Source organism: Carassius gibelio, chromosome B14 (assembly GCF_023724105.1).
Source record: "Carassius gibelio isolate Cgi1373 ecotype wild population from Czech Republic chromosome B14, carGib1.2-hapl.c, whole genome shotgun sequence".
NCBI classification, from domain to species: Eukaryota; Metazoa; Chordata; class Actinopteri; order Cypriniformes; family Cyprinidae; genus Carassius; species Carassius gibelio.
In genome coordinates, this window is record NC_068409.1 from 23,293,672 (window position 1) to 23,314,757 (window position 21,086).

Consider the following 21,086-nt stretch of genomic DNA (forward strand, 5'->3'; position numbering starts at 1 on the left):
CCCACAGCCCTCATTTCCTCAACTCTTTGTTTACCAATGTTTTATTTAATTCTCTCCATAAGCAAATTCCTTTTCCTTTTTGCATTACTTGCTTTCAAAGGAACTATGACATTGACAGTCTTTCAGCAAATGCTTCAGCCAACTGTTTTCTTTAATGCAGACAATAAAAAATTATGTGAGTAAAGAGAAGGAAAAGATAATGGATAAAACCTCTCAGGGGAAATTAAAATAGACATATCCATAGATGAATATTAAGAAGAGAAGAGGTTGTTTGTTTACGCTGATGCAAAATCCCACTTGCCTCTGGTCACTGAAGGTGGATGTGGGAGTGGTTTCTTCATCATCTTCCCCGATGAATCCTGATTGGTCAGTTCAGGTCTTTGGTCACCCTGGGAGGCGCTGATTCCAGTCCATTGTTTATTTATTCAGGATGTGTGTTGCCTGTTATGAAAGGAAAGAAAAGAGTCAGGAGCTTAATTGAAATTGACATCTAAATATAAAATATTTACTAAATTGCTCACCCTTCTTCACCACTTTTAGCAGCCATCTCTTAGGAGTCTGTTCTGACGAAATTCCAGTGGATGTAAGCAGATTACTAACCCCTAGATTATCATATTTGATTTCTTTTTGCTTTTGAAACACTGCAGATCATAAGATAAAATGGTCAAAAATGTCACACAACAGCTGATGATCTGAATGTTATCATATATATATTATCCTATATATATTATATCCTATAAACTCTTTTTTGGTTCTGTGCCCACAGGGTCGAGTGTGGCATAGACCAAGTTGTGCTAATGCCATGTGCTCATCCACATCATCCCTACGATTGGCATTCAGACAAGAAACTCTTTCTTTCCTCGCAGAAAACTGGAGTACATCCTGCCTGCCTGCAAGAGGGTAAATGAGAGCGACAGAGTAATAAAAAATAGAGAAAGAGAGAGAGAGAGTGAGAACATAGAGAGAGGGAGACAGGCACAGAATCTGCACATCCTCACAACCAGCACACCTTTACCATTCACAACCGGACTCAAGACTGAGCTGAGAAACAAAAAAGGTGAGTACAGCAAATTTTGCATGAAGACAGAAAGCTAAAATAATGGTTCTTAGGATTTTTAAAAAGAAGCATTTCGCATGTTACAGTATTGTTCAAAATAATAGCAGTACAATGTGACTAACCAGAATAATCAAGGTTTTTAGTATATTTTTATTGCTACGTGGCAAACAAGTTACCAGTAGGTTCAGTAGATTGTCAGAAAACAAACAAGACCCAGCATTCATGATATGCACGCTCTTAAGGCTGTGCAATTGGGCAATTAGTTGAAAGGGGTGTGTTCAAAAAAATAGCAGTGTCTACCTTTGACTGTACAAACTCAAAACTATTTTGTACAAACATTTTTTTTTTCTGGGATTTAGCAATCCTGTGAATCACTAAACTAATATTTAGTTGTATGACCACAGTTTTTTAAAACTGCTTGACATCTGTGTGGCATGGAGTCAACCAACTTGTGGCACCTCTCAGCTGTTATTCCACTCCATGATTCTTTAACAACATTCCACAATTCATTCACATTTCTTGGTTTTGCTTCAGAAACAGCATTTTTGATATCACCCCACAAGTTCTCAATTGGATTAAGGTCTGGAGATTGGGCTGGCCACTCCATAACATTAATTTTGTTGGTTTGGAACCAAGACTTTGCCCGTTTACTAGTGTGTTTTGGGTCATTGTCTTGTTGAAACAACCATTTCAAGGGCATGTCCTCTTCAGCATAGGGCAACATGACCTCTTCAAGTATTTTAACATATGCAAACTGATCCATGATCCCTGGTATGCGATAAATAGGCCCAACACCATAGTAGGAGAAACATGCCCATATCATGATGCTTGCACCTCCATGCTTCACTGTCTTCACTGTGTACTGTGGCTTGAATTCAGAGTTTGGGGGTCGTCTCACAAACTGCCTGTGGCCCTTGGACCCAAAAAGAACAATTTTACTCTCATCAGTCCACAAAATGTTCCTCCATTTCTCTTTAGGCCAGTTTATGTGTTCTTTGGCAAATTGTAACCTCTTCTGCACATACCTTTTTTTTAACAGAGGGACTTTGCGGGGGATTCTTGAAAATAGATTAGCTTCACACAGACGTCTTCTAACTGTCACAGTACTTACAGGTAACTCCAGACTGTCTTTGATCATCCTGGAGGTGATCATTGGCTGAGCCTTTGCCATTCTGGTTATTCTTCTATCCATTTTGATGGTTGTCTTCCGTTTTCTTCCACGTCTCTCTGGTTTTGCTCTCCATTTTAAGGCATTGGAGATCATTTTAGCTGAACAGCCTATCATTTTTTGCACCTCTTTATAGGTTTTCCCCTCTCTAATCAACTTTTTAATCAAAGTACGCTGTTCTTCTGAACAATGTCTTGAACGACCCATTTTCCTCAGCTTTCAAATGCATGTTCAACAAGTGTTGGCTTCATCCTTAAATAGGGGCCACCTGATTCACACCTGTTTCTTCACAAAATTGATGACCTCAGTGATTGAATGCCACACTGCTATTTTTTTGAACACACCCCTTTCAACTAATTGCCCAATTGCACAGCCTTAAGAGCGTGCATATCATGAATGCTGGGTCTCATTTGTTTTCTGTAAATCTACTGAACCTACTGGTAACTTGTTTGCCACGTAGCAATAAAAAATATACGAAAAACCTTGATTATTCTGGTTAGTCACATTGTACTGCTATTATTTTGAACAATACTGTACGTGAGCTGGCTATAAGGTTTTTTTAAGATTAAATCAACCCAATGTTTTATTATAGGTTTTGAAGATCAGAATATTGGTTTCTGGGTTCTTTAAAAAGCATCAGTATATACTGTAGAGGTGTTTTTTTCTTTCTTTTTTTTTTTTTTTTTTTTTTAAGAACTAGAAAATACAATGTATTTGTTTTATAATTTTCTCACCCCGTTTTTCCAAAACTGTGGCTTTCTTTCCTCTGTGGAAAATAAAAGAAAATGTCTTAGTATTTTATTTAATGTAAGCTAATAATCATTAGAACTGTTTGGTTTCCACCATTCTTTTTGTTTTGAAGAAGAAAATAAGTCATACACATTTGGAACGAAATGGGGTAAAAATAAGTAAATTACAGATTTTTGAGTGAACTGGCCCTTTAAAAAAAATTATGACATCAGGCTGTAACATTTTTGGGTCTTAGATCAGTGCAGGGCAGTATAAATTATGAAAATAGAAAGAACTGTGCAAGTACTCAGGCTGGCTGAGCTGAAATATAATAGTAACCTGCATGTAAATGGAAAGCTGGTGCATTTATCTAAGTCATGTGATGACAAATGAGGTCATGAGTCACATATGAAGACATTTCAATGTATGAGCTGCACTGCCACACAGATCTGTAATTAAAAAAGTGTCTAGAGTGATCTACTAAAGCAGACAGAGAGGAGACAATTACAAGACAGGGCAGCATGTGAAGGTCTTAGCAAAAATGGGAAGAGGACAGATGAAGGTAACATGGATTAAAGACAACCTGAAACGAGCAGTAGAGGAGGGAAAAAAAGAAGCAGCAGTGTTGACAATCTATCAAGTGGATTGTGATGAGAACGAAGGATGGAGGAAATAGCTATTCACATGCTGAGATGATTGGTGGAGGTCTACTGATTTTCTACAATAAACCTCTCCAGCTCTCAGTTCAATTCAGGCATAAGTCACTGGCTCAGACAACAAGCTGGTCTAAGCTTTTCTGCTGGCACTCGGTAGATCACCAGTCAGAGCCTGATGTCTAAAGGGGAGGATGACAGGCAATTCCTTCATCTAGGGTGCTCCTGGTGCCTCTTGGAGCTAAGTGCTATTATCTTTGCAAATAAGCTAGCAGAGGCTAGGAGCTTCTTAAACAGACCTCACAAAAACAATGGCCATCAGTGTAGGTTTCGAAGCTGTGGAGGCGTCATTTGAAAAGGTCTTCCTTCTGATTTGCACCAGAAGATAAATATTAATCCAAGAAGGAAACCAGGCTTCCCTAGTGCCAGAGAACAGAGGTTATATAATTGAGCTTACTGATGCATCACCTTTGTGTCTCTGTGCTGTCAAACATTCATTTAGCCATCGGTTTGAATCTTGCGCCTCTGTTTACAATGTTGTGTGGGCTTAAAGCCTGAGGATGCTGAGAGGAGTCCGCTTCAATTATAGAGAGCCAGTCAATCCGCAGGGGAATGATTAAAGCAGGTCCACTGCCCCTCTCTGGCAGCTTTCCATTTGACAAAAGAATAAATGGAAAACTGCAGAACAAAAATCAATGAGACAGTGGACAAAGAAAAAAAGACTGCTGTCTTTAATATAATTCAATTAAATTCAAGTTTATTTGTATAGCGCTTTTTACAATACAAATCATTACGAAGCAACTTTACAGAAAATTAAGTTTCTACAATATTTAGTAGTAGCTTATAAGTGGTGACTGTCAGTTTGTGTATGAATTGTGATAATGAAGCCATAACCAAGCCCAGATGGAATCTGTTGATTTCCTTGTTCTCTTTTTTTTTCTGTACACATTTGCGGCAAAAAATGCAACCTACTAAGAAACAGCTTTAAAGGCTATATAGTAGGTGAAAAACTGCATCCGAATTCATGGTATTCAAATTTTAATATAAAAACATTGCAATTAACCAATTTGTAACAACCGGGGCTAGAACCCAGAATGTGTTGCAGGTAGCCCAATGTTCTAGCCACTACACCACAGAGCAGTGTAGACCCAATTTGCAGAGAACCACAAAAGTCAGGATTGGAGAAAAACAAACTGTCTTTACTTAGTGTCTTTCTTGAATAAACATGAAAGCTAACTTCTGAAGCATGGCTGAAGAAAGTACAGATCCACAAGGCAAAAAGGTCCAAAAAAACTAAGTAAAGCCTACAAATAAGCTGGTCAAAGTTCTGAGTAAAAAGTCTCTCAAAGAACTCCAAAACATAGGGCCAAAGGATCTGTCTGAACAAAAGAACTTCAAGACTGAGCAAAGATACAAATAAATGCAGGTCTTATATATGCCCACACACAAACACTAACAAGCCAGGCACAGGTGATATCATTTAGCTAATCATTAACAGGAAATCAGGAGGAAGTTGTGGAAGGTCTTGTGCTCTAGGTTTCCCTCTGCTGAACAGACCGTGGTGTGACACAATTAACAATTAATTTGCCATTTGAAAGGTACATAATTTGAAAGTCAATTTATTGTCAGTTTGAAAAATATATTTCATAATGCAACACTGTTTAGTACATAAATGTAGCATATATTTAAAATTTAACCTGGACAGACCATTTAATTTTTTTCTGCTGTGGGCAGTTCACATATAAATAGCCAATGCACACACAAGGTGCATGGGGAGTGTGAATCATTGTGAATTATTTGCATTCAAATTTGTGGAACAGCTTTCTGTTGCAAAAGTTCTGTATAGGCCAAGAGTTGGTGGTAGAAAAAGCAGTGAAAATCCCTGTTGTGGAATGACAAACACTCTCCCCAAGGAACCCTAAAAGATCATATGGATAAGCAGGATGAAAAGATGGGGAGAAAATAGAGTGACAAGAGAAAGACACAGAAAGGAGAAAAGGGGAAATAGAATGACATAGATCATCTCACAGAAAATTCAAAAAGTAACAGGTGTGACAAAAATGACAGGGATACGGCAAACAAAAGAGATGAAAGACGTCAATGCAAAATGTGATATCAATTTACAAGGAAGAGCAAATCAGCATTGAGGTTGAAACTGGAAGGGGACAATTGAGAGAGAAGAAGAGAGAGAGAGATTGGAAGAATGCAGCATGTCACAAGCCACACGAGACTGTTAATGACATTGATTTATAGCGAACCGAGTAATGAGAGAGATTCATCAATAAAACTACAGGTGCCATGAGAGGCATCTGACACAGCTGTGCACATGAACATACAAGAGAGAGAGAGGGAGAGGGAGAGATAGAGAGAGAGAGAGGGAGAGGGAGAGAGAGAGAGAGAGAGAGAGAGAGAGAGAGAGAGAGAGTCACTGGGGGGAGGCTGGGGCAATGGGGATGCAGAGAGGGGTTATTCTCTGAGCCAGTCAAGTGATGAGTGTGAAGGAAGCAATGCTTGGATGAAGGAAACACACTGCGTGCTGAGAGAGCAAGATACAATAAGATATTTAATTAAGACATAGGAGACTCAAGAAAAACAGGATACAAAGAAAAGGGTTGAGAACACCTGGATACATTTAGCTGGAACACTAAGAGAGAAAGAGACCAGGACGAGTGATCTCCACAGGTAACTGCTGTCATTGTGATATTCATGCGGCATGACAGAGATGGGGACAGATGATGGATGGAGGGAGGGGGTGGTGGAGGAGGAGAGGAATAATTAAAGAATGGGAAGATGGAAATAAGAAAGAATGTGTAGTGGCAATGATGCGATGAATGACATGACTACAAGAAGATGAAACACTATTTACATTCTAGAGAATAAATGTGATAGCACTTGAACTGGAAATTCTGGCAGTTAATATGCATTTTTAAATTAATGCAATAGTTAGAGCTTGTTAAAAAAAATTAATATATATATATATATATATATATATATATATATATATATATGTGTGTGTGTGTGTGTGTGTGTGTGTGTGTGTGTGTGTGGTTAAAAATATGTATGTGAAATTGCAAAAATCACTAAATGATCATCTCAAGGTTTATACTCTCTAACACCTCAGGTTGCAATAGGTCTGTTTTAGAGATAGAAGTGCACTGACATTTTGAAAGATTGCTCTAATCTACAAGAATCCATTGAGAAAAAGAGGGGGAGTGAGTTAGAGTCTTAGAATAAAGGGAAACAGAGAGAAAGAGAGAGAGAAATGGTTGGTGGGGGCCGATCTGTGGTAAAATGGTCCAGCACCTTTCATTACGGACTGCTTCTTGTTCATGTCCCATGACAATAACTGCAGTGGTAATTGGTGGTGTGTCTTGAGGCAAGGCAATCAGCTTCATAAGCTTAAAGTAAAGAGAAAGAGTGACTGGAAAGTTGTGCATTAAATAAAATGGTACATAAATGAAAAGCTGTTGGTGGTGCAGTTGCGTGCGGGCAGAAAGGACCGCTGCCATCTTGTGGTAAAGTCCTGGGATGGTTTTTGCATGGTTTATAGTCACTTAGGAGGGTTAACAAGTACCACTGCCCTAGCACCTTGAGCTGAGAGACACCTGGAAACAATGCAATTAATATTAGACTAAGAGTGCTTTAATGTGCTCAATTAACAATGTTAATGGCATTCAACAGTGTAGGTGGAAAGAGAGAGAGAGATTTTTGTATTGATACTGCAAAAAGGTACTGCAGACAGGGATCCCACGATCACTTAAAATCTGGTAATATCAAAGAATTTTTAAATTGTGTTTACCAGGGCTGGAAAAGTCATGACAATTCTAAAATAGAAACATTTTTTTCATATTAATATTTATTTGTTTAGCAAATTGTTATATTATTATTATTATCTAGTAATCAAAAATGACCAAAAAGGCAATAGAAAAATGATTTAATCATGAAAACAGCAGGAACCCAGTGTCGAACCCTGCATCAATTTTTGTATCACTCAGTTTTATCATCAGCCACACAGTGATAGTTTATCCAAAAATTAATATTCTGTCATTATTTACTAATCCTCAAATTGTTCCAACCTGTTTGACTTTCTTTCTTCTGCTGAACATAAAATAAGATATTTTGAAGAATGTGAGCAACCAAAAATTTTCTGGTGCCCAATGACTGTATTTATTTTTTTTAAATTCTACCAACCAACAAATTTCTTTTATGTTCAACAGAAGAAAAAAGAATTATACAGGTGTGAGTAACATGATAGAATGTTCATTTTTGGGTAAACTATCACTTAACCTGTTAAATGTCACCCCGTCCCGTATACGGGACGCCTACGTTGACTATACTATTTTACAATCAAATCTAATCTAATCTTGACAAACTATATATCGTTGGAAAGGTCTAAGACTTCCAAATATATATTTTACCAATATTTTTTGTTAAAAATTATGTAGGAAAAGTAATAGACGAATTTATGACAAGAGTGCAACCCTCAGAAATCTACATTACAAAAGGAGCTTTGACCTTTGTTTAAAAAAAAGACTTCCTCCTTGCCTTTTTCTCTAGCACATTTTAGAAATCATAAGAAGTTATATATCACTTGAAAACATAAAATCTCAAAATTCATCCTTCAAAACCCATTTTAAAATCAGACATTGCATTACCATGTAAATGGTACATCAAAATCATGTTACAAAATGTTTTCAGTCATGAATTATAAAAATTTAGGTTTGTATCATGCACATTCAAGTCTATCTTCAAAAACGTGAGTGACAGTTAACAGGTTTTAAACTAAATGATAATCTAAAGCTGCAGCCCTCAGTTTTCCAGGAATAATCTTGACAAAAAGTCTCAATTATCAGAAATAAATCTATAAGTCTAAGAAATTTCAACAGGAAAATGTAGAATAAAAAGGCAAAATTACAAAATCTTATTCTCTAATTTGTATAGTGTGGGATGCCAAGATACGTAGGACCATCAGAGCAGCTGGTTCCCAGGGTGTCATAGGGCCATATTCCGTCCTTGATGGGGATGATTTTAACACAATTGTTTTCTTAAATCCTCTTCACAGCCCCTGCTCATCTGTATCACATTATCACAGAATGCTGCTCTATCTTCTGTTCTGGATGAGTCTATTTCTGTTTATTACAAACGGGTGAGTAAAGAGATAAACATCTGACGCACTGACACTAACAATCTCCGGACAGTCACATTGTTAACATCTCTCCCTGTCTCCCAGTGAAAGAGGATTTTATGGGAATCATTACGCCGAGTGGAATGATTCGCAACTGCAGCCCACCATACAGAGGCTGATGAAAGGCTACAATCGATACCTAAGGCCAAACTTTAACCGTGAGGCTAATTAAAAATTGATGGAGAATTAAAACACGTGCCGTCAATTAAATAATTAAATCCTAATAATAAAAACACATTTCTTTGCTTCCACAGAGGGGCCTGTTGAAATCGGAATGAGTTTGGATATTGCCAGCATTGATGCCATCTCTGAGATTAACATGGTACTATTTAAATGTATAAACTTACTTTGATAAGAAGCTTCAGGCAACAGATCAATAAGATTCTGATCAATTTTGTTCATGCACTTTCAGGACTACACAGCCACTATCTTCCTAAGACAACGATGGCGAGATTCTCGCCTGATATTCCCTGGAAATGAAAGTCTGAGTCTGGATGGGCGACTGGTTTCTTTGCTGTGGATCCCTGATACGTTCATCCCTGATTCTAAGCGTTCTTTCCTCCATGATGTAACTGTGGAGAACCGTTTGATCCGGATCTTCAGCAACGGCACTGTGCTCTATGCTCTTCGGTAAACACTGACTCTGAATTTAAAGGCTGAACAGGTGCTCCGGGCAGATGTATGTGCATCTGGGGAACCTTCCCCCTGAAATGGTTCAATCAATATTCCTCTTTTCCTCCACAGCATTACAGCAACCATCGCCTGCAACATGGATCTCACCAAGTATCCTATGGATAGACAGGAGTGTACATTGCAATTAGAAAGCTGTAAGCATTTTCAAAACAAATGCATATGGTTTTCACTTAATTTCTTTTATTGATTATTTGAGAGCAGGCTGTAAAGACCCTTAAACCTGTTTGTGTGTGCATGCATGTTCAGGGGGCTATAATTTACAGGATGTGGTGTTTTACTGGACCCGAGGGAATGACTCAGTGAAGGGGTTAGATACACTGCGTCTGGCTCAGTACAGTGTGGAGAGCTACTACACAACCATATCTAAAGCTGTGTACGAAACAGGTAAAAGCATCACATTTTATCGTGAATGTTCTGGTAATTTTTACATTTTATTTTATTAAAAATTATTCTCAGTTTTGATATTTCAGCCACATTCTACATTTATATTTATGCATTCGGCAGACTTCTTACTTCTAAGCAGCTTACAGTGCAATCATGGTTTACAAAATCCCCCCCAAAAAGAACTTGGGCACTTATGTTTTACCAAGATCATCCAAATTATATTTCAAAGAAAATAGCACAAGCACCACTATCCCACAAGAAGAGATTTAAGGTTTAGAATGAGAAAACAAACAATTGGATAGCATTTTTTTTCTTCTGCAGATGCTACTTGGTTTAATCATCTGTGTTGTTGTTGCTGTTGTTTTTTTTATGTACTAAAATTTATACAACGTTTTGGTCGCACTGTAGATTTACTCATTGCATATATTTCCTAGTACTCAAATTTATAACTTTGGTATTGCTAGTGCTGCTAGAAATGGCTGTCTACAGTGTATAAAAAAATCTGTTAAATTTACAGTAAAAAAAAACAACTAACATACGCTGACAATCAGCTAATACAAGATGCCATGTTGGTACCTGAATATTTTACAACGTATTATCACACATTTTAAAGTGATATAATGTTAATATTACTAATATAATAATAATAATAATAATATATATTATAATAATAACTAATAATTACTACTAATAATAACTAATAATTACTACAGTTACCAATTATAATGTCCTAAAAACCACATGATAATACAGGTGGTAAAACGGAAAGCAACTAAACATACACATAACAAAAAACACTTTAATGTACATTACTGATAACAAAATGAGAAGAAACAAAACTATTTAAATAATATATATGTGTCATTCAGGGGATATATATATATTTTTTTACTTTTTCATTTGAAAATGCCATTTGTAAACCATTTACAATGTTCATTGTTTGTGATAAGATATCTTACAGTTAATCAATTAACTATTCATTTTTAATGTAGCATTCTTTTACTTTTTGTGAAAATTGCAAGCTTTTTTTTCCACAGTGAATCACCTGCAATATTCTGGATCTGTTGCAGGTTTTTATCCGAAGCTAGTTCTGCACTTCTCTTTACGTAGAAATGTATTGTTCTTCATTTTGGAGACATATGTGCCCTCAACATTGCTGGTGGTTCTGTCATGGGTGTCTTTCTGGATCAGTCAGTCCTCCGTTCCAGCTCGCACCTGCATCGGTCAGTGATTCCAAGAGCTTAAAACATATGCTACAAAACATTTCTTGATGAAATAAACTAAATATTCTCTGTCAAATCCATTTACTTGACAGGGGTGACCACTGTTCTTACCATGACCACACTAATGATGGGTGCCAGGACCTCACTTCCCAATGCCAACTGCTTCATTAAGGCCATCGACGTCTATCTCGGCATCTGTTTCACCTTCATCTTTGGAGCTCTGCTGGAATATGCCTGTGCTCATTTCTGCACCATGCAGCACCAGACCATTTTAGATGTGCAAAGGGTGAGAAACCTCTGGATAGTGGTTAAAAAATGACACATTTTTGCAACCTATTATATTTTTTTCATTTTTACATTCAATTTTCACAGGAACTACTCAAAGAATTCGAGGAGTCAAATGGTACAACTCATTTGGCAAATTCAGCGTCACCCAAAAAGATGCAGACAAAAGAATCCGCTCAGCAGGAGACGCCTGAGCAATCTGTGACATGTGAAGGGAATGAAGCCACAGACAAGAAGAAAGAGAAGGGGTGCGGTTTGTCCTCCGTAAAGCAGATGTCTCGCCGCGCAGCATCAATAATGAGTGTCGAGAATCCTAACAACATTGACAGACGTGCACGTGTGTTTTTCCCCATGGTATTTTTCCTTGTCAATATTTTCTACTGGCTCTACTACCTTTTATTCTGATGGATAAATAACTTTACCTCCCATCTCCATTAATGAACAAAGTATTACACAGATGACTGTGTAAGTGAAAAGACTTGATCAATTACCCATCAATGCAGTTAAATAGTGCAGTATAAAAGGAGCTGGACTTGCAAGTGTTTACACAATAATAAAAGTGAAGATTATTTGGACACAAACAAATCACCATACAGACTCATCTGCAGCAGGACACATAGGAGGACGCTGTTCGCAATTGCCTTCACATTACTGATTTACTGAAGGGTTCAATGCGTTACCTGTTTAGTTTTACTCCTTGCTTTGTTTTGCTAGTTAAACGTAATGCGCTGTAGGGTTGCTGTAAACTCCACAAGCACTGACCATAATAAATGGCATTAAATAAAAACATTAATGGTCAGTGTATGCATGTATGACTGTATAGTGGGGTCCACAATCTGATTCCACATTGTCAAATATAATTCAAGCCTGTGAATAAAGTTTTAAAATTAAAAAAGGAATGAAAAAAAAAACGTATGTGATTATGCAAGATTATATATATAATAAATTCTGCCACTAATAATCACCTAAGCTAATATGTAACAATAGTGTTTACAGTACATTTTCAATCAAATTGTTATGATGGTACAGTAGTAATGAAACATCTGACTACTTAATCACCCAATCATAATCGCCCAATCTACTCATCCATGGATCCACCCACCCATTTTAAGTAATACATTTGGAGATTTGGCTTTCTTCTTCGGGTTTACTATCAGAACACCACCATTCGTGCATCACCGCCAACAGATTATCTATGATCCTATTGCTTTACTTACTCCGGCCGTGGGGTGGCACTGTCGCGCTTACGCAATGAACTAAGAGCATCGCTTGGTCAAAGAGGAAAATCCATCAGCCAATCAGGAAGCAGGTTGCCTTTTAAAACTCAACCGGGAAACTCGGAACCAAAACAAACGTCGTTTTGCTTGAGTAGAGGAGGAACGATTTAACACAGAGAAACGGTAAGGTTTAACTCAAAACGTTTAAGTTGCGTGTACAATTAACATGACTGTATGCAATGATAATCCTAAAGTAATATTCCGCGAGTCACTTTTTTGTTTAATGTAAAACTGACGAACGGACTTGTCCGAGCCGGACGAATTGCTTAGTTATAAATCATGAATGGCATTATTTGAGCCAAACAAGTTACATTTCACTATGTTGCTTGTCAAAGCTACAGACATGGACACCATGATTTACCTGGATCAGGAGAACGGCAGACTGACCACTCCAGCCATCAAATCTCGCCAGAACAGACTGCACTCGGCTCCAGGTCAGAAACCAATATAGGTTTTGTCTTCTAACCAACACCGAACTATTCACTAAGTCCTTAATTTAACGTTACGTCTCACATTTTCAGATCAGTGCTTGAGAACACCTCTGGCAGGAAAGGCACGTCTTGGCGCTCCTCTGCAGTCCAGCCGTAAAGCTTTGGGTGTCATAAATAAGGTTGTTGCCACTCCAGCAGCCTCTCATAAAACCGAGGAGAAGACCAAACCTGCTGAAGCCAAGGTTTGTTCTTGATATTCAGAGAAAATTGTATGACCGTACATTGTTTGTAGGTTAATTAAATTATTTTCTCCATCAGTGTAAGGTTCCTGCTCCGCCAGCCAGTGAGGAGCTGCCAGAGATTGAGAAGTGTTTCCCATACAATCCCAGTGGTAAGCCTGGCCTTCTGTTTCATGGCTTTAAAGCTAAACGTTGGACTTGAGCTCTTGAGGATTCTTTCCCCATGTTAAATTTGTAGAGTTTGAGACCTACGGTGTTCCAGATGAAGTCTACCTCTCTCGTTTTTCTCTGGCTGGTCTGGGAAAACAGATGTGGCCAACTGCTGCACCTGTGGAAGAGCTGCTTATGGACCCATGTTTGCCACTCTCACCTTTAAAGATACCCAGAGGTAATGGATGGATGCATTTAGAAATCTATTTTAAAAGAGGTCAAAGTCTTCATGCCCAGTTAAATCTTTTTTTTATTTTTTTTTATTTTATTTTTTCTCCTGCAGCAGTGGAATACGATGATGAATTGGAGGCATTCCTACAGACGATCAGTGAGCTGACTGTTGACTTGCCCCCTGAGTGTGAACTCTAAACTTTGTGTATAGGGAACTTTTGTACTTTTTAAATTGTTTGCTTTACTGTTATTAAACGTTTTATTAAACTTCTGTTTGTATGTTAATTGACGCCAAGCGGTCTTTGTTTAAATTTAATTGGTTTAGTTCCTCAGTGTTAAGATCTCATTAAAGCGGTTTCATTAAACATTTTAACTGACCATGGATTTGTCCTCTTTCTGTAAATCCAGTTTAAAAGGATTTTTTTTTAAGTGGCACACTAGGGTTATTAAAGGCTCATCTGTTTTAAGGAACTATGGATGTTCACGTCATTTGGGTTAGGCTCTGGTTTGTATAAGATCTCAGGAATGTTGTTTCCAATTTATAGTTCCCATGAAAGTCTATAACACAGAATAAGTGTTTTTTTTTTTCTTTATTAAAAGAATATTCCCTTCTCCACGTCTAAAGACATTTTAAAGTGCAAATGTTACTCACATTTAAAGGTGACAAAGAAAAGGTTACAAACAGAAGTATCAGTTAAACACATTGAGGCTAGTTTTAGAAATGTTTTTTATAATTATTTACAATTGCATATGTACACCATTATTAGCACCACTTGGTTAATAGCAGGAGTTACCCCATAGGTACTGTATAAGCAATGGAATAATAAAAAATACTTAATCACCATGCCTCTCTTAAAATACCATTTTAAAATGGATTGTCTAAAACATGCATTGCCATCTTTCTTTATAACCTACCCACAGCCCTTTCTTGCACTTTCATTGGACAAACTATTATTCCTCATACCACCTCAATCCTTCAATATTTTGTGCCAGTAAAGTAGAACTTCACAAGATAAAGGACATCATCGTTTGACTGCCAAGTATTATAATAGAGCTGCTGCTTTGTCATTCTAACCCCATTATAAAGTTGCAAAATTGGCAGCCGTCGCAGTCAAAAGATTTGCATGTACAGCAGTCCGTCTTGGGGGAAGTTGGTAGAAAAGTCCCCATGTTATCCTGGACATGGCACAAAGATTGTGGGTCTTCCTAATCAGCAGTTTAAGTCCCTTTCTTGGATTCCCATTCCTGGGAAAAAACAAAGCATTAAGGTTTAAGTGATACACGCACACATAAAACAGGCCTTTTCCGCTACATGAAATCTTAACAGAGACCCAAACTGATCAATAAAACTCATTAGAGACTTGACTTGGAATAAGACTGAATGTTTTAATGTGATCTCTATTGATGCAGTAAACTGTTCTGTTTGCATTATCTGTCTTTTTGATGCACTGCATAATATTGTGAATACTGATGTGTTTACCTTAGCTTTCTGCATAACATTTCCCTTAGTGGATGCATAGATGGAGGGGGGCCGCTTACGAATTTCCGAGGCGCAGTTGACTGGGAGAAACGACTCAATATATTGAGTCTCCATCCTTTGAGTCTATAAGGAAAGAAAGTAGGATATTTAACAATTATGATCAATAAATCACTAATAATTCTAATATTTGTCAGTACCTTGTTCGTAGGTTTGGTCTCTGTAGGTGCCCCCAGATCTCCACCAGCCAAAGATTTCTTCAGGTTTTCCTTCACCTGTGTAAGCTTGAGCTCTAGGTCCACACGCTCTCCTTCTTTCACCCGACAGCTGTCCTCCAGCTGGGCTACACGCTCCTCTAAAGCCAACTTCTGCTTATCTGCACAACATGTACATACGTAGTTCAGTTCACATATGAATTTCTGGCAGCTCAATTATAACCATAATAAACAAAGAAATGACATCAACATGAGTTTGCAATTTTAAAATGTGATTTTAAAAAGCTCCAGGTTTGCGGTGCTTGTGTGTAGGGCTGCACAATTTGGCATGAAAAGTGGTACAATTACAATTTTATTATTTATTGTAATTTATAATGTATTGTAATGTAGTATAAAAACGCTAGAAACATCACCATTGTGATAATCCTATTTCACAAAAAAATAATAATAATTATTATTAAAATTTAAAAAATATGAAATATTAAAATTACTACAATAATATTACAATAAACCACTACTATTACAATTATACCATTTAACTGTAAAATAATAATTATAATTATTATTATAACCAAAATATTAAATAAGAAACAATACTACTGTAATAATACCTTTTCAATGTAAAATAAAAAATAAGTATTCAAGAAAAACAATCAACATTATTATACAGTACTATAAAATATCGTTCTAATATTTATAGCTGTCTTAATTTTTTCAAGCCATATTGCGATTTAAAAGTGCTCTGTGTTATGATAATATGGCTGGTACCTTCACAAGAGAATAGTTTATGAACACTATGTCTCATAAACATGGATATAAAAGAGAAATGAGGACATACGTTTACTTGATTGAATTAAAATTTGTTAAAAGAAAAAAAAAGCAATAAAAAAAGTTATTTTGCTAGTAAAAGTGGGGGAAAGTCTCTCGCTTAACTATTTTGAAAGAGTCTCTGAGTATCTCATTAAATAGGCTGGAAAGCTGACTTTCTCACCCGTTGCACCCTTCATCTTCTCTTTGGCCTCTCGTTTCTTTTTGCGCAGTGAGACTAGTGCGCTTCTGATACTGTCGATTTCTTTCTCCAGGTCTTCTTTTTCTTTCAAGTACCTGCGTGCATCCTCCTGTGCCCGTGTTTTCCCATACCTCCCGTATTGATTTGCGTCTGCAATGTCAAGTATAGGTCAAAGATCAGACCCTAGAAGTCTGTGGGAAGGTGGCAAAGCTCTTAGCACTTATCTGGTGAGAGAATGAGTGTGAAAATGCAGAAAGCTGTAGATCAAACCAAAGTGTCTTGTTAAGCTCAGGTTACATTACTCTGACTGCTTTTGATGTGACAGTGCAAGAACTCTGCAGCCATTTTCGAAATGGCCAAAATAAGGTTGAGTAGTCAGCAGGATTCTAATAAAAACGTGAAACCATCGTACTCTATGTTAAAGACAAAGCTGAATCCAACACAGTGCAGAGTGTGATGGGACTCACTGGAGCCGTGGCGCTTTAGGGTGATTTGTGGAGAGGGCTTTCCTGTGCCACTGCTGGAGAAAGATGAACGATGTTTCGTTTGTGCTCCTCCCCTCAACCTCTCATTTTCCTGCTGAAAGAAAAAAGTATATATATATATATATATATATATATATATATATATATATACTTCATTTGGTTCAAATGCCATTTTTGTCCCTCATATTTTTTGTTTAGTGTAACCTGATCACATGATTTGAGGCATGCACAGATGGAGAACCGAATCTTCTGCCATGTATCTGAAGGTTCAGCATGGGTTTAACAAGCCACTCAGAGGCCAAAGGCCATGACAAATGAACCTGCTCTAACCCCTGATTACTGCACACATCACACACTTCTCATTTTTCATTAAGGTCCAGTCACAGCACATGCACACAGAGGCACAAGGATACATTTGATCTCTTCTTAAAGGTCAACAGAATTGCCATGCTCTCTATGATGCATGTGCATGTTGTGCATTTCTCTCTACATGCTTTGAATTTAAGTGTGTGCACATAAAATGAAGAGCTTTTTTCTGAAGAATTTTCTTTTGGAGGGAGGGTTGTGAAGCATATGGCTTGTAAAAAGTGTCCTCTGAGAAAAAGGCTGGAAACCACTGTGTTAGAGTGTAAGCACATGATCAAATGTTTGTTCATCTTCGACCACAAACCTCTATGGCTTCGAAAGGGACCTCATCATACATTCTCGAATCTGTGGAGGTTGCCCATCTAAATAAACAGGAAAAGAAACAAGGTGGTCAAAATCAACAAGATGACCCAGTCTAAAAACTCCAGCCCTCATCTCCTTCACCCTCAACTCACAGGAAAGAGTGACGGGCAGCTGTACGGATGTTGGCAATAGTTTCCACATCTACATAGTCATAATGTAGGGACTCCGGGTCAGCAGAGGAACCGGTTTCTGCCAACAGGACTCCCAGCCAGCGGCCCATGTCCCCCGAGGAACTCGCCTAACACAACAAACACACACACACACACACAGGAACAAACATGAGTTACAAGCACAAACAGAGCCAGAGACAAAATATATATTAAACACAGACATAAACTAAGATTTGGACAGAATTTATTGTTTTAATTTCATCACATGATAAATGAGTATTAAATAATTAATTTTTTTTTTTTTTTATATATATTTTTTTTGAGCTATTGCCATTTTTTTGATAGTATAATAGGAAGGCACAATACATCAATACATAAACTACAACTAAAACATAAAAAAATAAAAAATGTAATCTAATTTGTTTTTAATCTACATAAAAATATCTATTTTTAAAGTTAGAAAAATTTATAATTACTAAATGACCAGTATGCAAACTAAAATAAAAGCTAAAACATAAATTATAAAAATAAAAGCTAATTCAAATGTGAATGACTACTATAATAGTATATAAATAATCATAAAATAACACTGGGCCTAAAATAAAATGTGAATACATATGAGCGTTTTATTTTTATTGATTTAGACAAAATATTAAATCATTTTAATATCTGTAATAAAAAATAGTTAGGTTGTCTTCATCAGCCAGAATTTTCATATCACTAACTGCTAGAATATGCAGTATCTCTATGAAGCAAAGTTGTGAAAACGTCACACAAAATACCTCTAAAGCTGCCAGCTCTGCACCTCCTTTCAGTATCCTCAGGGCGAAGGGGTGTTTGGGCCCGAGGCCTGGGACGACCTCGCATCCCTTCAGAGCAACAGAAGTGTGGGGGACCCGCTGTTCTCCTTTCTCATGGTAAAGGTAAAGAGATCCAGCCCGCACACGACACCAGTTTTCCTTCCAGCTCTGATTCAACAGCACCCCTACATAACCTGACACACACAAAGAATTACAGCAATTATTACAGCACTCCCACCTCGGTTTCATGGTGTAGATTTATTCTGCTCCACTGTCTGACATCAAAGGCTAAGAAAGAGAAGTTGAAAATAACAGGTGGAGAGGGTCATGGGTATTGTAATCTGAGAAAGAGAAAGGGAGACGAGAGAGAAAGATGTGTGTCCTACCACACCGAGGATCCTGATCGAGTGATGTGCGGGTGTCTCCTGGCAGTGGAGGCTTTTTTTTGGAGAAACTGATAATTCTTGTGATCTTTCTTCCTGCGGCTCGGCTTACGGTGCCTGTTAGCTCTGACAGTGCTCCTCGCTTGGGTTTACCTGTAAACACACATTTGATGGTTGAGTGAAAAAAAATGTAGAGGTATGCGTGTTCTACAGACACACAATCTGCAGGAATTAGGCCAAAGTTAATAAGATTTCACTGGTCCAAACAATGATGATCACAAACAATCCACATCATGCATAAAGACTTCCTGCCTGTTATTAGAGCACCTGTAACAATGATCATGAATACAGTGTGTGTGTATGAGAGCGATAGAGGGAAAGAGAGAAACAAGATTTTTACATTCAGAATATATTGTCAGTGTTTCTTGCAACGATAAACTTTCCAAAGCAATAATATTGATGGTTTGAGTGGTTGGCAGGGTATTGCTATGCAGTTTCTAATGAGTAATGAGTGTCTTTTCTTTCACAGGGAGGGAATAGCTGTGGTTTCTAAGACTTTTTGAGTTGTTTGTTTGGTTCGGTCTGGTTTTTAATATATTTCCAGAGCAGGATAGTAACTGATTACATCTTCAATGCATTACATAATCAAATTCTGAAAATTAAGTACTTGCAATTTAAATTAAATTTTAAAATACTCGTAATCAGACTACAGTTTTTTTTATTGATTTTATTTTTGTTATTTTAAAATGATTTATTTCAATGTTTATGACATTTTTCATATGACGTAATTCATTATTAGCTTTTCATTAAATTCACCCCCCCCCCACAACATTGTCATAATGTCATGCTTAATTTACTTTATGTTGTGTAACAAAAAAAGTAATATATTTTATTTGCATTTTAATATAAGTATGGCACGATATTATCCTATTTAATGTTAAAAGTAATCTAAAAGTACTCTGATTATATTACCTATTATGTAATTGCTTAATTTACAAACTACACATTTTTTTTCAATGTCATTTGGAATCAGTAACGGACTACAATTTGTTATATACCAAGCTCTGTATGTATTGTTAAGTGATTGCTAGGGTGGTTTGGGTGGTATCCAGAGTCCTTTTAGGGGGTTCATACGCAAAACAAAAAATAGTGTAGATAAAAAAAAAAAAAAAAGAATTGTGAAAGGTGTAATCAGAGAAGAATAAACTAAAGATCTCACCATTTTCCCGTCCATCGCGAGCACTTTCAACACTTGGCATACTGTCAGAATCGGAGGTTTGCTTCTCTGAAGAACAGCACTACAGGGACAACAGCACAGCCAGATTAAACTAAACATGCCACATTTTTAACAGTTCACAACTATAACTTGGCTAATACTGTATAGGATATGGACATTACTGAAAACTAGGTGTAGGAACAGAGTGCTGTTGTGGCCAGACAATTACAGTAACACTGTTCAGACAGGAAACACACTCCCAGCACAGTCTACCTTTCACAACCGACTGCTGAATTCAGATAAAATGTGTTTCCTGACATATAAACACACGCACATCATAACATTGCCCATGATTTAGCCTCTCACAACAGGTCCCTTAAATTCAACACATTATTTACAGCTGCTCTGACAGAATTTACCACCATGAGCTTGACACCTTTTAATTAAAGCAGATGGAGAGTGAGCCCTGAACATTTAAATGCTGTCAGTCTGTTTACACACACAGAGACCGGCATTTACAGAAGCACTGGGGATGTAATTACACACAATGATAGAGGACGGACTCGCATCCATTTACAACAACATTTTATATGCACTACTATTCAAAAGCTTGAGGTCGGTAAGATTCCATTTATTTATTCAGAAAAGCAGTAAAACAGTAATATTACCATACCATACTGTAAATAGTACTACAATTTTAAATAACTTTTATATTTGAATATATTCTATAATGTCATTTATTCCTGTAATGGCAAGCTAAATTACTCCAGTCTTCAGTGTCAGATGATTCTTAAGAAATCATTCTATGTCGATATGGTGTTCAAGAATCATTTCTTATTATTATCAATCTTTAAAAAAGTTGCTGCTTAATTGTTTTGGGGAAACCAGGATACATTTTTTAGGATTCTTTTATTATTTAGTATATTGGTTCGTAACAGAAATATTTTTGTAACAATG

General features: G+C 37.1%; 3 protein-coding genes and 1 long non-coding RNA gene across 9 annotated transcripts in view; 2 read left to right on the forward strand and 2 right to left on the reverse strand.

Annotated features, from left to right (window-relative positions):
- The first annotated feature begins 47 nt into the window (after positions 1–47).
- On the forward strand, positions 48–12,283 carry LOC127971863 (gamma-aminobutyric acid receptor subunit pi-like). 2 transcript variants are annotated; one of them, XM_052575128.1, is made up of 10 exons: positions 48–1,057; positions 8,670–8,753; positions 8,838–8,950; positions 9,047–9,114; positions 9,205–9,422; positions 9,537–9,619; positions 9,732–9,869; positions 10,940–11,092; positions 11,185–11,378; positions 11,465–12,283. In XM_052575128.1, exons 2-10 carry the CDS (start codon positions 8,701–8,703, stop codon positions 11,780–11,782), a joined length of 1,338 nt encoding a protein of 445 aa, XP_052431088.1. In that variant the 5' UTR covers positions 48–1,057; positions 8,670–8,700; the 3' UTR covers positions 11,783–12,283. The 2 variants fall into 2 exon arrangements, with proteins under 2 accessions (XP_052431088.1, XP_052431089.1); XM_052575129.1 differs by lacking the exon at positions 48–1,057 and adding an exon at positions 6,111–6,289.
- Positions 9,450–11,342, reverse strand: LOC127971867 (uncharacterized). Its single transcript, XR_008156943.1, has 3 exons — positions 11,204–11,342; positions 10,915–11,084; positions 9,450–9,580 (listed from the first exon to the last, which is right to left on the reverse strand). It is a non-coding gene; the product is annotated as an uncharacterized LOC127971867 (long non-coding RNA).
- Positions 12,284–12,632: 349 nt separating the features above from the next.
- Positions 12,633–14,083, forward strand: pttg1 (PTTG1 regulator of sister chromatid separation, securin). The gene is made up of 6 exons (XM_052575133.1): positions 12,633–12,777; positions 12,990–13,088; positions 13,176–13,327; positions 13,404–13,476; positions 13,563–13,712; positions 13,818–14,083. The coding sequence occupies exons 2-6, from the start codon at positions 12,998–13,000 to the stop codon at positions 13,901–13,903; spliced, it is 552 nt and encodes a 183-aa protein (XP_052431093.1). The 5' UTR covers positions 12,633–12,777; positions 12,990–12,997; the 3' UTR covers positions 13,904–14,083.
- A 188-nt stretch (positions 14,084–14,271) lies between these two features.
- Positions 14,272–21,086, reverse strand: part of afap1l1a (actin filament associated protein 1-like 1a) — a 28,690-nt gene continuing 21,875 nt past the window's right edge. For 3 of the 5 annotated variants that reach the window (XM_052575119.1, XM_052575121.1, XM_052575117.1), the window contains exons 10-19: positions 20,133–20,211; positions 18,917–19,066; positions 18,513–18,724; positions 17,713–17,858; positions 17,562–17,619; positions 16,874–16,985; positions 16,389–16,556; positions 15,383–15,558; positions 15,186–15,308; positions 14,272–14,950 (exon numbers count right to left, since the gene is read on the reverse strand). In XM_052575119.1, coding sequence (XP_052431079.1) covers positions 14,924–14,950; positions 15,186–15,308; positions 15,383–15,558; positions 16,389–16,556; positions 16,874–16,985; positions 17,562–17,619; positions 17,713–17,858; positions 18,513–18,724; positions 18,917–19,066; positions 20,133–20,211 — 1,251 coding nt within the window. In that variant the 3' untranslated portion in view covers positions 14,272–14,923. The remainder of the gene's footprint in view (positions 14,951–15,185; positions 15,309–15,382; positions 15,559–16,388; positions 16,557–16,873; positions 16,986–17,561; positions 17,620–17,712; positions 17,859–18,512; positions 18,725–18,916; positions 19,067–20,132; positions 20,212–21,086) is intronic. The other 2 variants (XM_052575120.1, XM_052575118.1) reach the window with 1 other exon arrangement.